The sequence below is a fragment of the Macaca mulatta genome, chromosome 2, assembly GCF_049350105.2.
Source record: "Macaca mulatta isolate MMU2019108-1 chromosome 2, T2T-MMU8v2.0, whole genome shotgun sequence".
NCBI lineage: Eukaryota > Metazoa > Chordata > Mammalia > Primates > Cercopithecidae > Macaca > Macaca mulatta.
Genome location: NC_133407.1, coordinates 97,766,042 through 97,781,514, shown reverse-complemented (window position 1 = coordinate 97,781,514; position 15,473 = coordinate 97,766,042). Strand labels below are relative to the sequence as shown.

Sequence of the window (15,473 nt, the reverse complement as noted above, 5' to 3'; positions counted from 1 at the left end):
GCTACTACTATTTTTTTTTTTTTTTTTTGGGAGATGGAGTTTCGCTTTTGTTGCCCCAGGCTGGAGTGCAATGGCGTGATCTCGACTCCCCACAACCTCCACCTCCTGGGTTCAAGCAATTCTCCTGCCTCAGCCTCCCTAGTAACTGGGATTACAGGCATGCGCCACCACGCCCGGCTAATTTTGTATTTTTAGTAGACACAGGGTTTCTCCATGTTGGTCAGGCTGGTCTTGAACTTCTGACCTCAGCTGATCCACCTGCCTTGGCCTCCCAAAGTGCTGGGATTATAGGCATGAGCCCAGCTACTATTATTTATTTATTTTTGAGACAAGAGTCTCGCTCTGTTGCCAAGACTGGAGTGCACTGGTGTGACCTCGGCTCACTGCGACCTCTGCCTCCTGGGTTCAAGCGATTCTCCTGCCTCAGTCTCCTGAGTAGCTGGGATTATAGGTGTGCACCACCACACCTGGCTAACTTTTGTGTTTTTAGTAGAGATGGGGTTTCACCATGTTGGCCAGGCTGGTCTTGAACTCCTAACCTCAGGTGATCCGCCTGCCTCGGCCTCCCAAAGTGCTGGGAATATAGGTGCGAGCCACCACGCCTGGCCAGCTACTACTACTGAGAGCTGAACATGTGCCAGGCACTGGCCAAGTGCCTTATCTTGCTTAGTAACAAGTAAATGAATGAGGAGGGTCTTCACTCACCTGAGTAAATGTGATAGGTTTGTCCCTAGAAATATAATCTGCATATTTACAAGTAAACATTCCACAATCACTCCCATTCAACTGTTGAGGAATCTCCTAAAATTACAAAGAAAAAAGAAGGGAGGAAAGGGTAAAACATCATTATATACAAATCCCTTGGACTTTTTCTAAATATTGCTATAAACAATATTATAAAGGTAAATATTAAATCAGGTATTACCTAAACACACCATCATACACAAAAAAACACAATTATTCTTACTCTGTGTGGTATAAAACATAGATCATAGCAAGGGAAAAACAGGCCTTGTGAGAACTGAAGCCACAGGTCTAAGATGTAACTTGCGAATACTGCTTTTCCTTTCTGTTCTGTTCTTGTGTTTAATCTTCCATGGTTCTGCATTTGATTGGAAACCCAGACTATGAGATGGAGAGCGTGACCCCATAGGAAAAATGTTTTTCAGAAAAGAAAAAAACAAAGTGAAAGTTCCATATCTCAGCTCCCATTCAAAGAAACCAAATTGAAAGGAGGTTTACTACCGGGAATGCTAGTCAGAATTATTTCAGAAGCATTTATTAATTTTAAAAAGGGCCAAGTGTGGTCAATCAGAAATGTAATTTCTCTAGCTAAGAAAATAAGACTACTGCTTTGGACCCTTACAGCTTCAAGGCGGACGAGAGAAGTTCCTGAATAGGCTTTAACCAATCAGGATCTTGCCTTGACAGATCAGTTATGCCCTAAGGCAAAAACAAGACTTGCTACAAGCAGCACTAAAAGCTTAATAAGCCAAAGGTGGTGGATTCTAAACCCACTGAGCTCACACCTTCTCCAGGCCTGTGTTGCCCTAACCTTGGCGGTTCCTGACACACGCTGGCTGTCAGTCACAAGTAGCACAAGTTAGTAAGAATATGGGAGAGGCCGCTTCCACTGCTGGAAAACACACTAGATGACAAAAGCTCAATTTTTATTCAAAGAAATGAAGTTAATTATGATTTTTAAAGTTTGCTTAAATACATACCATCCATACATACGCAGATACCTCACACTTTTCTCTTGAGCCTAGCGTCTCTCACAGAATGGACAAAACTACAGACTACAATATACAAAGAAAGGCAATTTGCTTGCTTTATTCCATTTCCCATACCAGAACACAGTATTCATCCTAACAGACTCTTCCTTACATCTGTGCTCTCCTTAGGAAATTTCAAAGCTTATCCCTCAAATTTTTCTTTTTCTTTTCTTTTTTTTTTTTGAGACAGTCTCGCTCTGTTGCCCAGGCTGGAGTGCAGTGGCGCAATCTCCACTCACTGCAACCTCTGCCTGCCGGGTTTAACTGATTCTCCTGCTTCAGCCACCTGAATAGCTAGGATTATAAGCATGCGCCACCAGACCCAGTTGGTTTTTAGTGGTGACAAGGCTTTGCCATGTTGGCCACGCTGGTCTCAAATTCCTGACCTCAGGTGATCTGCACACCTTGGCCTCCCAAAGTGCTGGGATTACAGGTGTTAGCCACTGCACCCAGCCCAAATTTTTCAGTTTAGAAATTAAAATGCTTTTTTTGGAATGGGATCCTAAGATTTAAATAAACAAACTCCCAAATTTTGGAAAAGAAATGTAAACTTTCATTAGCACCAACAGGGAAATTAGCCAACTTGAATTTATTGGGTTTTTTTCCCAATTCTGTGAGAGAGATGCAAGCATATGGTTAACATTACATTTGGCGCAAGAAGATGAAAGCTAAGCAACCATCTTAGTTAAATTAATTGCTAAAGATTTAGAAGCAGATCATTCTTAAGATGTATACTCTGGGCAGGCATAGTGGCTCACACCTGTAATCCCAGCACTTTGTTTTGGGAGGCCAGGAGTTTGAGACTAGCCTGGGCAACAAAGCAAGATCCCATCTCTACAAAAAAGAAAGAAAAAAAAAGATGTGTACTTTAAAAGTATGCAGGGAGGGAGGAAGGGCAGAAAGGGAGCCAAATATGAATAATATACTATTAGTAAATGCAACAAAGTATGTCAAATATAGATGATTGTCACTCACATGTGGTTTCATGCTGTAATGGGTCCACTCTAAAAGATTCAGATCAGTATTTCTTTTGGTCTTACTTTCATCCTGTAAATACTGACTAAAAAGCAAAACAAAGAAGGAATACAACAATAAATCCTTACAGAAACTAACCATTATGGTTACAAAGGGCTTTGTGATGTTAAACAGATATGCCATTCTCAAATCCATATTCATTAGCTTTTTAAAAACGTGACTGCTTTCTGGACTTTTTTTTTTTTTTTTTTTTTTTAAGATAGAGTCTTGCTCTGTCGTCCAGGCTGGAGTGCAGTGGCGCGATCTCAGCTCACTGCAACCTGTGCCTCCCAGGTTCACGCCATTCTCCTGCCTTAGCCTCCCAAGTAGCTGGGACCACAGGCACCTACCACCACGCCCTGCTAATTTTTTGTACTTTTTTAGTAGAGACGGGGTTTCGCCATGTTAGCCAGGATGGTCTCGATCTCCTGAGCCTGTGATCCCGCCTGCCTCAGCCTCCCAAAGTGGCTTTCTGGATTTTTAATTTAATTTGGGGAGGTCTGCTTATAAAAATTGTACATGCTTGTTTTTAAAAGTTGAAATATATATCAGGTTGATAAGCATTAGATGCCCCCACTAAAATTAAGATATAAAAAATAACATAGGCCTGGTGCAGTGGCTCATGCCTGTAAATCAACACTTTGGGAGGCCGAGGCGGATGGATCACCTGAGGCCAGGAGTTTGAGACCAGCCTGACCAACATGGAGAAACCCCGTCTCTACTGAAAATACAAAATTAGCCAGGCATGGTGGCACATGCCTATAATCCCAGCTACTTGGGAGGCTGAGGCAGGAGAATCACTTGAACCCGGGAGGTGGAGGGTGTGGTGAGTCGAGATCACGCCATTGCACTCTAGCCTAGGCAGCAAAAGTGAAACTCCGTCTCAAAAAATAAATAAATAAATAAGATAAGATAAAAAGCCAAAGACCACCAGGCACAGTGGCTCACGCCCGTAATCCCAGCATTTTGGGAGGCTGGGGCGGGCGGATCACCTGAGGTTGGGAGTTCAAGACCAGCCTGACCAACATGGAGAAACCCTGTCTCTACTAAAAATTCAGAAATTAGCCGGACACAGTGACGGGAGCCTGTACTCCCAGCTTCTTAGCAGGCTGAGGCATGAGCATCACTTGAACCCAGGAGGCAGAGGTTGCAGTGAGCTGAGACTGCACCACTGCACGGGGTAACACAGTGAGACTCCATCTCAAAAAAAAAAAAAAAAACAAAACAGCATGAATGTAATAAAATATGAGTTTTCAAATCTTATTATAAGCAACACATCAAACTATACTGTATGATCCCAGTAAGAACATTTCTATACATGGGATAATATATGTATATGTATGAACGCAAATGTATGTGTGTACAATTTATACGCATCTTACAAAGAAAAGACTAGAAGAGAATCATTTTATAAACAATTTGGTGTATCTTACAATTTTTAGAATTGTCTTCTCTATACTTTTTATTCCAGATAAACAACCATAAATAAAAATAACCTTTTATACTAAACAATATTGAATTATTGTTAGCAACAACTTTTCTTCACAAGATTAATTTGTCCTTAGTAAAAGTTAAAAGAAGGAACCTCATTGCTTCTAGTGAGCAGAAAAGGAAAAATGGACCCATCTTACTGATGCATTTTCTCACTTAACTCATGTCACTACTTTACCTAGCTAAGAAGTAGCTATGCTTTAAAGACCAGTTTCTATTATAGCAATTACTATTCGGAACAGTCCCCTGAAACCACACACTTTAAACATCGCCCCTGGGTTCTGAGATAAACTCAACTCTCATGGAAAGCATAAAGATATGAGTGGGCTTAAGAATTTGGAGGACTAACACTCCCCAACTAACAGCTCCTTAGAACATTCAGAATAATGCATCAATCCCGAAGAAATCTAATGCAAATCACAGGATTCTAATAAGATCTATTTTACATCATAATACATGACAAACTTGTTTTCAGTGATGCTACTAAACATGTTTTCTCAGTTGCAATCAGCTATTATTTTTAGACAAAAAAAAATAAAATGCATTCTAAGTCCTGAAATAGCCTTAACTATACATAAGACTACCATCCACACAGCTTCCTAGGATGAGATAGAAGAGAGATCACCTCAACAGGGGGTAGTGAGGTTTTCAACCTTTACTTACAGGAGAATCTCACAGATCCTGTGGCCCTTTTGTCCCATAGAATCCAAGTATTTAAGACACTTTTTTCTTAGGTCTATCACCTATAATGGAAAAAGATAACATCCAGAAACATTTTAAATGTAAGAGGAGTGAGAATTTTACTTCCAAAAATAAAAGCATCTTTTAAAAAATACATGTAACAATATAAATGGATTTCTAAGATACATAAAAAATGTATTATGTATCTTAGAAATCCAGGGCCAGGCATGGTGGCTCACACCTGCAATCCCAGCACTTTGGGAGGCCGAGGCAGGCGGATCATGAGGTCGGGAGTTTGAGACCAGCCTGACCAACATGGTGAAACCCTGTCTCTACTGAAAAATACAAAAATTAGTCGGGTGTGATGGCACGCGCCTGTAGTCCTAGCTGCTCAGGAAGCTGAGGCAGGAGAATCACTTGAATCTGGGAGGCAGAGGTTGCAGCGAGACGAGATTGTGCTACTGTACTCTAGCCTGGGTTACAGCGAGACTGCCTCAGAAAAAAAAAAAAAAAGAAAAACGATATCCACTTATATTGGTACATGTATTAAAATTTTTTTAGTTAAAAACATATCTTATGTAACTTTAGTAAAAAAGTGTATTTTTAAGTTAAAAAATTAGTGGTCCTCTCAGAGTGATGAGACTTTTTTTTTGAGACAAGATCTCACTCTGTCACCCAGGCTGGAGTGCAGTGGTGTGATCACAGCTCACTGCAGCCTTGACATCCTGGGCTCAGGGAATCTTCCACCTCAGCCTCCCAAGTAGCTGGGACCATAGGTGTGCACCACCATGCCCAGCAAATTTTTAAATTTGTATATAGACAGGGTCTTTCCATGTTGCCCAGGCTGGTCTCAAACTCTTAGGCTCAAGCAACCCCTCCTGCCTCGGCCTCCCAAAGTCTGGGATTATAGGCATGAGCCACCACAACTGGCCTTATAAGTGCATTTTTCTACAATAAACCTGTACTATCTTGTAAACAAAACTAAATAAATATAATAACCCTTATGTGTACTAAGACTCTTTCCTATTAAAAATGAAAGCTCCTCGCCCGGGTAAGGTGGCTCACACCTATGATCCCAGCACTTTGGGAGGCTGAGGTGGTGGATCACGAGGTCAGGAGTTCAAGACCAGTCTGACCAAGATGTAGAGACTGACCAGTCTCTACAGAAAATACAAAAATTAGCCAGGTACGGTGGCCCACACCTGTAATCCCAGCTACTCAGGAGGCTGACGCAGGAGAATCGCTTGAACCCAGGAGGCGGAGGTTGCAGTGAGCTGAGATTGCGCCATTGCACTCCAGCCTGGGAGGCAGAGCAAGACTCCATCTCAAAATAAATAAATAAATAAATAAAATAAATAAATAAAAAAGAAAGCTCCTCAAGTTCAAGGGCTTTGTCTTCTAGGTTACTAAGTTGTTCAACTCAAGAACTAAAAAGGAGGCCCGGTGAGGCGGCTCACCCATCATTTTGAGAGGCTGAGATGGGAGGACTACTTAAAGCCAGGAGCTCGAGACTAGCTTGGGCAAAAAAAAACAAGACTCTGTCTCTACAAAAAAATTAAAAATGAATTTAAAAAAATTAGCCAGGCATAGTGGTGCACATCTGTAGTCCCAGCTACCTGGGAGGCTAAAGTGAGAGGATCACTTGTGCCCAGGAGGTGAGGTTACAGTGAGCTATGGTTGTGCCACTATACTCCAGCTTGGGTGGCAGAATGAGACCCTGTCTCTAGAAATAAAAATTTAAAAAAAAAAGAAAAAGAAAAAGAAAAAAAGGCCAAGCATGGTAGCTCACACCTGTAATACCAGTACTTTGAAAACTGAAGCAGGAGAACCACTTGAGGCCAGACGTTGGATACCAACCAGGGCAACATAGCAAGACTCCATCTTGCCAAATAAGTAAATAAATAAAATTAGCCAAGCATGGTGGACCATGCCTGTAGTCCTAGTCACTCAGGAGGCTGAGGCAGGAGGACCACCTAAGTCCAGGACTTCCAGGCTGCAATGAGCTATGATCACACCAATTCTCTCCAGCCTGGGTAACACAGCAAAACCTAGTCTCTAATTTTAAAAAATAGTAAAATAAAATAAATATAAAAATTTTTAAAGAATAAATAAATAAGAACTAAAAAGGGTTGGGTGAAGGAGGAGACATTAAAAAAAATAAAAAATAAAAAGAGACTCTGCAGGGCATGCTTATAATATATACTACTGGCCTTTATACACAGGGCAGAAAAGGGCAGCATTTTTTTTTTTTTTTTTTTTTTTGAGATGGAGTCTCGCTCTGCCGCCCAGGCTGGAGTGCAGTGGCCGGATCTCAGCTCACTGCAAGCTCTGCCTCCCGGGTTTACACAATTCTCCTGCCTCAGCCTCCCGAGTAGCTGGGACTACAGGCGCCCGCCACCGCACCCGGCTAGTTTTTTGTATTTTTTAGTAGAGACGGGGTTTCACCGTGTTAGCCAGGATGGTCTCGATCTCCTGACCTCGTGATCCACCCGTCTCGGCCTCCCAAAGTGCTGAGATTACAGGCTTGAGCCACCGCGCCCGGCCAGGCAGCATTATTTTTAAAAAATGGTCTTTATCCAAAGTCCAACAATTAACCATTAACCCTCTCTACTCACCACCAGGCTCCAATGTACCTTCCGATGAATAGGCACCAGAATAATTTCTTGTTCAAAGAGATTTACCCCTTTGGTCCATCGTTTCACTGCTTGGTAACCCCCAGACTTTAATTTAGGATAGAAGAAAGTACTAAATACATGAAGTGCTGGATAGCCTTGCTTTCTATTTCTTTCCACCAGAAGATTCATGTAAAAATTAATGACCTACAAAATACCAAGGGAACAAAAGTTGGAACATGGCAAATATATTATCAAAACTAAATTTCTACCTGAATAAGGATGAATTCGAAGGTAAGGTACTAAAGAAGGGGATAAAAGGACTCTCTATAGTAGAAGACAGGGAAAAAAGTGATCAGTGCAAAATGGAACACATGAAAATGGAATGAAACTCTACTTTTAAGGCATGTAAGTAACACTTAACGGCCAGAAGATGGAATCCAGGAAGAAAGTCTGTGCAATAATAAAAAGATCTACATAACTGTAACACAGCAAAAAAATGCAGAAATATTAACAGTAAGTGAATTTTACTATATATAAATTAGACTTCAATTTTAAAATATAAACTGGAAGGACATACACCAAAATATTAACATTTTATTTATCTTTAAGTGGTGGTACTTTTGAACAGTAATATTTTTTACTTTTCCTGTATTTTCCAAATGTTCTACAATAAACAAATTACATTATAATGTAAAACAAAACATTCCTATTTTCAAAGAATGTGTTTATAAGTAACTAGTCATAGGGGATTTCCCTCAAAGAGAGAAGATGCAGGGGCTAAACAGTTCGGGAAAGAACCCACCAGAAAATTGTCAAAGAACTTAAGAGTTAGCTTCTGCTAAATGTAATAAGGATACAAGATGACAAGTTAGGCAAAATTTTTCAGCTATCACTCAAATAAAGAAAAATACATAGAGTATATAGTAATCAATATATCCTTTTATTACTCAAAAAATAAAACAGGCCAGGCGTGGTGCCTCACGCCTGTGATCCCAGCACTTTGGGAGGCCAAGGTGGGCAGATCACCTGAGGTCCAGAGTTTGAGACCAGCCTGACCAACATGGAGAAACCCTGTCTCTCCTAAAAATACAAAATTAGCCGGGCGTGGTGGTGCATGCCTGTAATCCCAGCTACTTGAGAGGCTGAGGTAGGAGAATCGCTTAAACCCAGAAGGTGGAGGTTGCATGGAGCCAAGACTGCACCATTGCACTCCAGCCTGGACAACAAGAGCGAAACTCTGTCTCAAAAACAAAAAACAAAAACAAAAAAACAGCTACTATAAGAATTCACCTAAAATACAGTATCACTTGCTGCTTCCTCCTATTCATCAGTTGTACCCAGGGTTTACTGAAGACCAGTAAATGGAGTGGTGGATGTAATAAAGTACAGACGCAGAAAAGGGAAATATTGCTAATTAAAGGCAGAAAATCAGAACTAACCATCTTTTTAAGATTTAAGATGTTTTTGTTTTAATTATAACTAAGAGTTGCTTTACCAACCTCTTATAACTGGGTAGAAGTCACTTTGATTACAGATAATAAATAAATAGTTAAAATTAATGATGGCCAAAAGGGGGAGGGAATACAACTTACTTCATCATTGAGCCAGTGATAGTTCTTTAATGTCTGAATATCTCCTCGAGTAATTCGCAATTTGAAAGCACAACTTAGGATTTCATCCTGTGGGCCATGGCCTAGGGCATTACTGATTTCCTTTTCCATGTCCTGAATTAGAAAGTCCAGAAGTTGTTATTTTAATATAGAACCCATTATCAGTTATTGAAAACTCTGAGACTGAAAAAAGTTTTTCATCTCGGCAACACCTGACTCTTGAGAAAAATATACTATCAAAGACTTACTATAGTATGAAAACATTTTTTTCTTATTTTTTAGTAATAGAGATGGGGCCTCATTATATTGCCCAAGTTGGTTGCAAACTCCTGGGCTCAAGCAATACCCGCCTTGGCCTCCCAAAGTGCTGAGATTATAGGCATGAGCCACCACACCAACCCTGAAAATATTTTAACTTGTAACTACAAAGCACTCTTACTAATACAACAAATGCTGGTTCACTTATTAGCTTGTGGAAACAATAATAATAATATTTACATCTAAAGTATGGTCTCAATTATCCTACTACTATGTATTAACCACTATGAGCCAAACATGGTGTTAGATGCTTGAAGCACATCATTAATCCGTATTAGTGGGGAAGATATTATTACCATTTTATAGAGAAGAAAACTGAGAATTTATTTTACATATTCAAAGTCATATAATTATTAAAAGGTAGAACAAATATTTGAACCCAGGTGTGTCTAATTTCCTGGCCTTTGCTCCCTTCATAATACTAAAATCCTGATTTCCACTTTAAACTTTTATTTTTTTTTGAGACAGAGTCTCACTTTGTCACCCAAGCTGGAGCGCAGTTGCATGATCTCACCTCACTGCAATCTCTGCCTCCCGGGTTCAAGCGATATTTGTGCCTCTGTCTCCTGATTAGCTGGAATTATAGGTGCGCACCACCATGCCAGCTATTTTTTTTTGTATTTTTAGTAAAGACGAGGTTTCACCATGTTGGCCAGGCTGGTCTTGAACTCCTGACCTCAAGTGATCTGCCTGCCTCAGCCTCCCAAAGTGCTGGGATTACAGGCGTGAGCCACTGCACCCATTCTCTCCTTTAAACTTTTAAAACATCAAAATAGGCTGGGTGCGGTGGCTCACGCCTGTAATCCCAGCACTTTGGGAACCCAAGACGGGTGGATCATGAGGTCAGCCTGGCCAGCATGGTGAAACCCCGTCTCTACTAAAAAGACAGAAATTAGCTGGGCATGGTGGCATGCACCTATAGTCCCAGCTACTCAGGAGGTTGAGGCAGAAGAATCACCTGAACCTGGGAGGCAGAGGTTGCAGTAAGCTGAGATCGTGCCGCTGCACTCCAGCCTGGCGACAGAGCGAGACTCCATCTTAAAAATAAGTAAATAAAACATCAAAATAAGATTAGGACATCTAAGGGGTTATACCATCCTTTTTGACATGAAGAGAATAAGCAAACAGGCAGAAACTTGGAAACCAGGCAGCAATTTAGCAATTGACTCCTTATGGAATAAATGGCTTCATCATACTAAAGAATTATGCAGATAAATGCATTATTTAGAATACAAAACTAAATCCATTAACCCAATAGAAATTATTTTCCTCTAGGCCCGGGGCAGGGACTCGCGCCTATAATCCCAGCACATTGGCAGGCTGAGGTGGGTAAATCACCTAAGGTCAGGAGTTCGAGACCTGCCTGGCCAACACGGTGAAACCCAGTCTCTACTTAAAATACAAAAATTAGCTGGGCGTTGTGGCAGGTGCCTGTAATCCCAGCCACTTGGGAGGCTGAGCATGGAGAATCACCTGAACCCAGGAGGCAGAGGTTGCAGTGAGCCAAGATCGCGCCATTGCACTCCAACCTGGGCAACAAGAGTGAAACTCCATCTCAAAAAAAAAAAAAAAAGAAGAAATTATTTTCTTCTAAATATATGCTTCCTCCCCCAGCACACAGCTTCACTATTTTATGGATCTCTCTCTCTCTCCACCTGCATGCCCAATATAACAGTAAGTATTCAAGAGATTTGCCTACTAGGGCAACATTGTAGAGGAAGCCAAGATGTGGCACATCTTTAAGAATTTTAACTACCTTCATTCTTCATGTTCTGTAAGTTTTTATTATTTTCAAATGCAATAATCAGCAAAAGGGGCATTTTAGTAAACTGTAACCACTTTTTTAAAAAATGCAATGAACTTATTCCTAATACCAAACCCATACTATATAACTCAACATATTTGAAGGTTAGAATTTACAAAGAATCTGTTGTATTCCAAGATATGAGATGATTGTGTTGACTCACATTTGCTAAATATCAATCTGATCCCTTAGGCCACTAATGATCATGACTCACTAAAGATCAATGTAGTCAAAGTGAATAAACAGACTATGGACCTGATTTGTTTTCATACATTCATCTCTAGTCTGGAGAAAGTCCTCAAAACAAAATATTCAAGTTTAGAATAACTGAGGTTATTTAAAGACATGCCTCTTTTTAGGATCAATACAAAGAACAATACCTCTGTGAGTTCAAGGAGATCGTCCGTTCTTCTGTCCCTCTCTTTGCCTGAGCAATTCTTTTCCTTTGTCTCAATTGACACTTTCCTCCTGAGTAAGCCATTGCTTCCGCTGCCCAGGCGGAGTCGGGCCGACACTTCTTCTGATAGGTCGGGCTCCAGTTGGTATCCCCTCCTCTGATCAAAAAAGTATCTAAATTCTACTGACATGTTTGATACTTGCAAATATAAACACGGATTACACATGAAATATAAAACTGCCACTAATGTGAAAGAAAAGAGAATTAGCAAATCCCCCAAGTGAGTAGATTTACCATATCTGTCTGTCCCTGCAAGGGGGAACAAAAAAAGCTCCAGACCTAGGCCTCACAGGACCCTCAGTTACAAACCATGAAACAGAACACTCACCACCTTCCCTGGAAGTAGCAAGAAAAGTATTTTCAGTTCTCCTATCACAATTAAAAACAGTATGTTTAAAAGATATTATGAAAGTTTTAAACAGCAAAAAATATGACCCACAATCCCATCACTCAGAATAAATCCCTACTATCTTTACCGTAACTAAACTTGGTTCTAGTTCATCCTTGTAAAAAGTCATTTTATATGACAGAAAATGCACAAAACATTAACATACCACTTACTTCATTTTTGTAAAATGAACAACTATATAACCACAATTGTGGTAAACAAATAGAATTCTGCCAGCACCCCAGAACATATCATCTCTTTCCAGAGATGTATGACTTTTAAGAAATTCTCCCTAAGAAGCCATAAAATGTAGGTAATGTGTTGGTATGGAGGCAGGTTGGTCTCTCATAAACAAAGGTGGCTACTGTAGAGGCAAAACTCCAACAACTCAGAAGGCAGAAAAAAGTTGTGTATTTTCAATGTTTCCTGTTGCTTTGTTGCCTTTTTTTTTTTTTTTTTTTTTTGGAGACAGAGTCTCACTGTGTCACCCAGGCTGGAGTGCAGTGGTGTGATCACAGCCCACTGCAGCCTTGACCTCTTGGGCTCAAGCGATCCTCCCACCTTAGCTTCCCGAGTAGCTGGGACTACAGATGTGCCACCATGCCTGGCTAAGTTTTAAATTTTTTTGTGGAGACAGTCTCACTATGTTGCCCAGGCTGGTCTCAAACTCCTGGGCTCAAGTGATCCTTCTGCCTTGGCCTCCCAAAGTTCTGGTATTACAGGTATGAGCCACTGTGCCTGGCTGGCTTGCTGCTTTTTTAAAGAAAAACAACAGAATTAACAATCAAAGTAACACACATATATATATACTTTTTCTTGCTTTTCATGGGCACCAAAACATAAGTTATGTAAGAACACAGATATCAAATGTAACGGGGATTTTCACTTACACTTTCATTTTCAAATCTAATTCCGATCATCTTCTCCGTATCAGAAATTTTCCCCTTTGAACACCTAAGGAAACAAATTGAGAGATGACAGACTTCTGCTAGATGACTTACATCCTAGTTTTAGAAATAAGATTTCATAATTTGTAAATAAAAATTGCCTTGAGTTTATACAATACTCTAAACCAAGAGTCGACAAACTTTTCTGAAAAGGAACAGACGGTATTTTAGGCTTTGCAGGTTTTATGGTCTTGGGCACATCGTGGCAACTCTGCCACTGTAATTTAAAAGCAGCCATAGATAGTGTGTAAATGAATTCGCATGTTCCAGTAGAAATTTACTATACAAAAATAGGTAAGTAGACCAGATTTGGCCCATGGGCCATAGTTTACAAACTCTGCTGTAAACCATCATCCCAAAATCCTAAAGCATGCAGAGCTGCCTTTACTGTTCCTATCCTAAAAACACTGATCACTAGACATCCCCACACCAACCAAACTCCCATCTAAGAAGCATGTGTTTCTCCCAACCACTGATGCCTGAGAGATAAAGGGCACCCCCCAACCCACCAGGCTAGGGTGGGCATCTGACACAAGAGCTAGCTACCTATCTACCTAAATATGCTGACCAACTACCAGAACTCAAGAGAGTTCACAGTTCCTCAGAACTGCTTACTCATAAATATGGCTTAGAAAATAAGAAAATATATATTAAAAGAATGAACTGAATATACGTACCTCTTTTCACTTCTCAATGAACATAGAGGTCCCTTTGTTTCAACAAGTCTATCTGTGAGGATGGTAAAGAAAAGATTAAATGTTTCCTTCATTAATGAATAATATAGTTAGAATTTCAGGTTACAGAGTTTCCACAATGTCAAGACATTCCTATACATTGAAATGCTACAGTGAATTCCAAAGACACTAGCCTCCCTATACACTAAGTTGCCTAAAAAAATGCATACATATCTTTGCTACATATCTTTGTTGTTTAAATATAATCTTTACTATAAACTGAGTGATATCTGCTCATTTGGTAAGCTGTCATTTAGTGGACAGTAAGTGGAGAAATATAAGGAAATTGTTATATAGGGAATATAATAAAATTTCAGCTCACAAAAGAGTTGCTACTATCTAGCAGCTTAAGGATAATTATCCAGAGCCATGTTATGAATCTACTTCACCTTGAAACAGCTGTTCTACTAAACTCCTAGATAAGCCCCAGTCAATGCTGTGAGGTTTTTTTGTTTTTGTTTTTTTGAGACAGAGTCTCGCTGTCGCCCAGGCTGGAGTGCAGTGGTGTGATCTTGGCTCACTGCAACATCCACCTCCCAGGTTCAAGCGATTCTACTGCCTCAGCCTCCCAAGTAGCTGGGATTACAGCCAAGTGTCACCATGCCTGGCTAAGTTTTGTATTTTTAGTAGAGATGGGGTTTTACCATGTTGTCCAGGCTGGTCTTGAACTCCTGACCTCAGGTGACCCACCTGCCTTGGCCTCCCAAAGTGCTGGGATTACAGGCGTGAGCCACCACGCCTGGCCCAATGCCGTGAGATTTGACAGTATTTTGGTACACCATCTACACTTGAATGTCAATTTTCTACCTCATATGAACACTGTAACATGAAATAAGGTCAATATATTAAGACAAGGCTAAATCTAGGAACTCACATTGTTTTGGAACAAACTGAGTTGTTTTGACTCCGTGATTTTGCTCTTCCCCCCAGCCTTTGGTCTTTAATGTGTCCATCTGACTTCTTTGAGAACTTAGAAACACAAAAAGTGAGGGAGATCAGATACAAAAGCAAAGTGTATCATTAATATGCATTATCTCTGTCCAGCAAGCTTCTCCAAATAGGGGTGATTGACTACCCAATTATATCAAATTACAACAGAAAGGAAACAACTACATGGGACTAGGATAAAAGGAGTCTAATCCTGATTCTAATAATATTTCAGCCAAGTTACCTGAACTCCAGTTTCTCTATTTGTAAAATCAGAGGTTCTGAATCCCCAGTGACGCATTAACCAAAAAATCTCAGTGTGACAAAACTCAGATTAAAAGATAAAAAACTTTTTAAGCTATATATTTAAATCGATCCTGAAACAATACATTAAAAGCAAGAACTCAGCCAGGCGTGGTGGCTCACGCCTGTAATCCCAGCACTTTGGGAGGCCGAGGCGGGCGGATCACGAGGTCAGGAGTTCGAGACCAGCCTGACCAACATGCTGAAACCCTGTCTCTACTAAAAACAAAAAAAAAAAAATTAGCTGGGCATGGTGGCACGCGCCTGTAATCCCAGCTACTCAGGGGGCTGAGGCAGGAGAATTGCTTGAACCCGAGAGGCAGAGGTTGCAGTGAGCGGAGATGGAGCCACTGCACTCCAGCCTGGGTGACAGAGGGAGACCCCATCTCAAAAAATAAAAAATTTAAAA

General features: G+C 40.5%; 1 protein-coding gene across 8 annotated transcripts in view; it reads right to left on the bottom strand.

The window, feature by feature from the left end:
* Nucleotides 1–15,473, bottom strand: part of SENP2 (SUMO specific peptidase 2) — a 48,354-nt gene that overhangs the window by 2,795 nt on the left and 30,086 nt on the right. For all 8 annotated transcript variants that reach the window (XM_077991982.1, XM_077991984.1, XM_077991983.1 and 5 more), the window contains 9 exons: nucleotides 14,709–14,803; nucleotides 13,778–13,829; nucleotides 13,044–13,107; nucleotides 11,689–11,862; nucleotides 9,169–9,300; nucleotides 7,577–7,780; nucleotides 4,944–5,023; nucleotides 2,751–2,835; nucleotides 706–801 (listed from right to left, as the gene is read on the bottom strand). In XM_077991982.1, the coding sequence (XP_077848108.1) occupies nucleotides 706–801; nucleotides 2,751–2,835; nucleotides 4,944–5,023; nucleotides 7,577–7,780; nucleotides 9,169–9,300; nucleotides 11,689–11,862; nucleotides 13,044–13,107; nucleotides 13,778–13,829; nucleotides 14,709–14,803 (982 nt within the window). The remainder of the gene's footprint in view (nucleotides 1–705; nucleotides 802–2,750; nucleotides 2,836–4,943; nucleotides 5,024–7,576; nucleotides 7,781–9,168; nucleotides 9,301–11,688; nucleotides 11,863–13,043; nucleotides 13,108–13,777; nucleotides 13,830–14,708; nucleotides 14,804–15,473) is intronic.